The 5,568-nt window shown below is 57.1% G+C and overlaps 1 protein-coding gene across 1 annotated transcript in view; it reads right to left on the bottom strand.

Annotated features, from left to right (window-relative positions):
• The window catches only part of plcd1a (phospholipase C, delta 1a), a 95,173-nt gene extending 90,505 nt beyond the window's left edge, over positions 1-4,668 (bottom strand). Inside the window, exon 1 of the mRNA XM_043690855.1 lies at positions 4,611-4,668. Within this exon, the coding sequence (XP_043546790.1) occupies positions 4,611-4,650 (40 nt within the window). The 5' untranslated portion in view covers positions 4,651-4,668. The remainder of the gene's footprint in view (positions 1-4,610) is intronic.
• Between the last annotated feature and the right edge of the window lie 900 nt (positions 4,669-5,568).

Here is a 5,568-nt window from a genome sequence, read left to right as displayed (position 1 = left end):
GGGGAGGGGATGAAGGTGATAGGTCAGGGAGGAGAGGGTGGAGTGGATAGGTGGAAAAGGAGATAGGCAGGTAGGACAAGTCCGGACAAGTCATGGGGACAGTGCTAAGCTGGAAGTTTGGAACTAGGGTGAGGTGGGGGTAGGGGCAATGAGGAAACTGTTGAAGTCCACATTGATGCTTGGGGTTGAAGTACCTTTGCTGCTCCTGTCCCTTGTAAAATTGCTGTCTCTTGTATGCAGCTGTAAATGTAACTGTTTGTTGTAAACTGTTTTTGTAATTTGTTTAATAAAATATATATAACCAGGAGATTCAGAGGTCTCCTCAGTTTAGGGGACTGACTCTGGGCTGGCTGGTGCTATAGTCAGTATGTTACTGTTAGTTTCTGCTTCTATTTTTTTTGGAGGGGGTAACCTGATTTCTGAACTGGCTGAATTATTTAGCCAGTTTGTTAACTGACATTCTTTTTAGTGAGGACTGATTGTACCTCAAAAGTTTAACAATGTGTTTCAGGTGTAACTCAGTTCTCATTAGGGGAGTGTTGTTTCGCTGGCTGGTTACAGCCTGTGTGTTACTCTTTTCTCTTTCTGAGAAAAGGACAATGTTAATTTTGTGGTAGGGCTTAGCCCTTGGACTGTAGTTTTCTTTGTTTTTTGTATGTGTTTTCACTTTTTATTGGTGTTTGGACTGAGCCCTGTGGAAGACATACATTTTACCAGAGGAGCTGTTCCTGTGGGGAGGCCTAGTCCTGGGACTGGGCCTCTGAAGATTGAACACCTGTGTGCGCGCTGGGAGGTGAGCAGTTGCTGTATCCTGGAGTTTGGGAGACCTTTCCTTCAGGAGTGGATCAAACCCCTGTGAGTTAACTGCACCTGTACCATTTACTGTGTTCCTGTGAGTGGGCCTGGCTCTAAGGCTGGACCAGGACTCCATCGAGACAGAACACCTGTGTGCTGTGGGGTGTGCATTTGCTGCCTCCAGGAGTGGACTCTGCCCTTGGTTGCGGACTGTCTTTAGCAATACACTCTGCAGTTTGGAGCGGACTCTAATTCTGACATTGTACATTGTTCACTGGAGTGGACTCCTCCTGGAAATGGATTCCATATCTTGAAGACTGTATAGATTTGGACTGTGTACCAGAAAGGACTCTGTTTTTTGGTAACTAACTGTATTGTGGTGTTTCCTGGGTCTGTCGCCCGCACTGTCTTGCGTGTCCCTGGGTCTGGCAGGCCTTGCTGTGAGCTGGGAGGCTCGTGGGTCGTCCTGAAAGCTGTCACCCCGAGAGCCGGAGGGTGAGTAGGCCATCCCGTGAATCTGAAGGTTGGTAGCCTGTCCCGAAAGCCGGAGGGTGGGCAGGCCACCCTGATGCCAGTTGCCCTGAGAGCCAGATGGTGGGTAGGCCGTTCTGAGCGCTGACGTCCCGATAAGGGGTAATCGGGACAGGCTGCCCTAGAGGTGGTCGAAAGGTGTCAGAGCAGCCGAGAGCCAGAAGGCGCATAGGGGTGGGCTGAGATCCGGAAGGCTTGTGGGCTACCCTACACGCTGACGTCCCAGGGAAGGGGACGGGCTGTCCTAGAGGTGGCCGACAGTTGTGCCAGGATAGCCCACTGGTCGGAGGCACAACGGTGTGGGTGAGAGCCCAATGGTACGTAGGGGCAGACAGAGCTGGAAGGTGGGTAGGCCATCCTGACCGCTGTCACCCCGGGCAGGTACCGGGGCGGGCTGTTCTAGAGGTGGTCAAAAGGTGTCAGGGCGGACCGAGAACTGGAAGGGGCATGGGGTGGACAGAGAACCAGAAGGTGGGTAGGGGCGGGCTGCCTTAGAGTGGTTGGAAGGTGGGAGGGGCGGGGACTTGCTGGGTCTGTATTGTCTGCACTTTTGTATGTAACAGTATTGTCTTATGTTTAGGGGACTGACTCTGTGCTGGCTGGTGTTATAGTCAGTATGTTTAAAAAAAACAGGACTGTAGGGACGGGCTGCCCTAGAGGTGGTCGAAAGGTGTGCCAGGATAGCCCACTGGCCGGATGGCGCATCGGGGTGGGTGAGAGCCCAATGGTACGTAGGGGCAGACCGAGAGCCAGAAGGTGGGTAGCCGTCCTCAGCGCTGTCACCCCAGGCGGGTACCGGGGCGGGCTGCCCCAGAGGTGGTCGAAAGGTGTGTCAGGGCGGACTGAGAACTGCAAGGGGCATGGGGTGGACCAAGAGCCGGAGGTGGGTAGGGGCGGGCTGCCTTAGAGTGGCTGGAAGGTGGGAGGGACGGGGGCTTGCTGGGTGCGTATTGTCTGCACTTTTGTATGTAACAGTATTGTCTAATGTACAAGTGTCATTGTCACTGTCTTGTCATATGTGGAACTGGGATTTGAGGTTTGTCCTCGTCTCTCTGTAAACTAGTTGAACGGTAAGGTTTGGGGCCTAGCTTTGCTGCTTCTATCCCTTGTAAAATTGCTGTCTCTTGCGTACAGCTGTAAATGTGAACTGTTTTTGGTAAACTGTTTTGTAATTTGTTTAATAAAAGGAAAAACAAATTTAAAAAATAAAATAAACAGGAGTGTTTTGTCACTGGCCACTCGGGTGTTTCCTTTCTTCCTGTTGGTGGAAATTGAATAAAGATTTGTACACCTTGTATCTCACTGTCTCACACCTGCACACACACATGGGTGCTGGGGAAAAAATAAGCACTACCGCAGTTAAGCAGTAGTGTGGGGGTTTTAAAAAAGTGTCAGTGCTTAGGGAAAAAAAAAATAAACGGGAGTGTCAGAGGTTTGTTCACAATAAAAAAAAGGAGTGTCAGACATCCTGACACTCAGAGCTTGATCAGTGTGTGTGCAAGGACTCTCCTCCTTGACTGTGTCTGAGAGGAAGGAGACTGTCCCTGGACCAGCTGCCCCACATTCTGAGAGGAAGAGGAAGGAGGAGGCAGAGGCAGAAGCTTTGAGTCCTGGGCCTCATCCAGGTCAAGGGAGTGTTGCTGCTTACCTGGGGCCCACTCCCACTGCTGGTCTCTGGGACCCCACCCAGACCTGCCTCAGCTGCTACTGCTTGGGGCCTGCCTCACTGCTGCTGCCTGGAACTCCCCTTTGGTCCCTCCCAGGACCTCCACCACTGCTACTGCTAGAGGCCCACCCCCACCACTGCTGCCTGGGACTACATTTTGGGGCTGCTTGGGACTTGCCTTGGGGACCCTCCCCAACAGGTTTGCCCCCACCACTGCGACCAAGGGCCTACCCTGGGACTCGCCTGAGGCCTGCCTCCACCGCTGCTGTTGCCGGAGGCCGGTCTCCACCATTGCTGCCTGGGACTCGCTTTGGGCCCTTCCCCAGGACCTCCACCGCTGTTGCCTGGGACTCGCCTTGGGACCCTCCCCAAGACCTCCACCACTGCTGCAACCTAAGGCCTGCCTCAACACACACAGCTGGTTCCTGGGCCTACCGACATTCAGCAGCACAGTATGGCTAGTCCCAAACTTGCAGGGCCCAGCCACACCTACACCAGTGTAGCCGCTGCCTTAGGGGCGGCTGCTCCAACACCCCGGCTGCAACCCCGACCCCCTTCAGGCACCTGACTAAACGCCTGGGGGTCAAGGCCTATCGAGGAGAAAGTGAGGTCTTATCCCCACCCCAACATGACCATCGAGGCCTGCAGCAAGGCCCTGGCTAGTGTGGTCGGCCCACTGGCCATTGTCGCTGCGGCCCGGATGTACGGGAAGGCTGTCTTTTTCCTGAGGACCGAGCAGGTGGTCCACCTGGCCATGGAGAGGGGGCTCACTGTGGGCGGGACACATCTGCCTGTCAACTTTTAGAGGTCATGGCCCAGAGGGTGGTGATCTCCAACGTTCCGCCATTCATTGCCAGTGAGCTACTTCTTCCCCACCTCAACACCTTGGGGGAGATCCGGTCAGGTGTCCAACCGCTCCTGCTCGGTCTCAAGGACCCTGCCCTCCGGCACGTATACTCCTTTCGACACCAGGTGTTTATTTGCCTGGCCCAGGAGCTGGTCACTGAGGGCTCTTTTACCCTCCTCCATGAGGGCGCGGCCTACCGCGTCTTCTGGACGGTGGATGGCGTGCGGTGCCACCTGTGCCGTGAGGTGGGGCATATTAGAAAAAACTGCCCCACCCAGAAGGCTGCCCAGCCTACACTAACGGCTGAGGGTGGTGCCGCTGCACCCACTCCCCCTAACCCGAGGTCAACACCACAAGCCCCAGTAGAAGGGGCTGAGCAAGAGGCTTCCAATGCCTCAGCCTCTGGCAGGGAGGGGGGGCCGGGGGGGGGGGGGTGGCGTCCAGCCCGGTCGGAAGGCGCTAAGGAAGACGCAACGCGCCAGGCCCACCCATGGGGAGACCATCCTATTCCTATCCCCTTCCCCTACGACTAGCCCATGACCTGCCCCACCCTGGCACAACAATACTGCCGTGTCCGTGCCAGCATCGCCCCGGCACAGGAACCCCGACCCCCAAACCCGTACCTGACCCAAGCCCCGCTGAACCCACTGACCCCACACCCAACCCTCACTCCGTTACAGAAATCCCTGGGGCTTCAACGCCTGCCACTGGTACCACAACACCTGGCCCAGGGACCTCTGAGCCCAAGCCCAGCCACACCCTGGCACTAACCTGGGGGAACCACCGCTGCCTCACCTCTTGCAGCAACCATGTCTCCGGGTTTCAGAGAGGGAACTGGGCCCCTCTTCCCCACCACCTGATAAACCAGGGGCAGGGCAGGAAGTGACATGCTGACCCTCCCCACTCTGGCCACGCCCCCCTGCCTTTCCCCAGCCAATTGTATGGCCACGCCCCCCTGCCTTTCCCCAGCCAATTGTATTCTGGGAAAAGCTGGGGCGGGTCCACAGGCCCCATGACCACCAAGGCAGGTGGGGAGGGGAAGGCCCATAAACTCCCCCCTGTCTTTCTGGGGAAGAGGTGTCCCAGAGTGTGCTAGTGGCGTTGTCCCTCTCCAGGGGGGTTGAGCCTACGGTGCCTCTTGTCTGTCCTACACCGCTGCCTGAATCCCCAGGGGCTACAGCAGAACCTTCTGCTGCCTCACCTCCTCTGGCCCCTGGGGAGGACTTTAATAACCACACAGGCCGTGGTGCGGGCCACAACAGAGAACCCTCTGCTGGGTCGTCGAGAGGCGGAGGGGAGCAAGGTGTATCCTCGCTCCTCCCTCCTCCCTCCCAGACTGTTTTTCCGGGGGCCTTGGCCCTGGGGGAGGACCTTTTCCCCGAGGAGCCGGGTGTCCCGGTGTCGGGAGACGAGCGGGGCCCCGAGCCTCTGACGACCCGAATTTGGGGCATTCTGGGAAGAGGTGCGCCGAGGAAGGTACCGCCGGTGACCCTGGGGGTGGGGTCACCGGGGGTTTGCGGCCAGTTGGCGGCGCCGGACCAGCCCCCATCCTCTCGGTGGGGGAGGGGCCGGTGACCGAGGGCGACCTCCCGGAGGAGGGTTCGGGATCGGTGGCGGACACCGGTGATGACACGGAGTCTGTCTGCAGCGACATTTTTGAGTCCCAGGTAACCCCCACCGATCTCCCCCTCATCCCCCTCGAGAAAACTCGGAGTCGCCGGGATAGAGC

The sequence above is a fragment of the Chiloscyllium plagiosum genome, chromosome 5, assembly GCF_004010195.1.
Source record: "Chiloscyllium plagiosum isolate BGI_BamShark_2017 chromosome 5, ASM401019v2, whole genome shotgun sequence".
Classification (NCBI taxonomy): Eukaryota; Metazoa; Chordata; class Chondrichthyes; order Orectolobiformes; family Hemiscylliidae; genus Chiloscyllium; species Chiloscyllium plagiosum.
Note: the sequence above shows the minus strand (reverse complement) of the source record. Positions and strands in the feature narration are given on the sequence as shown.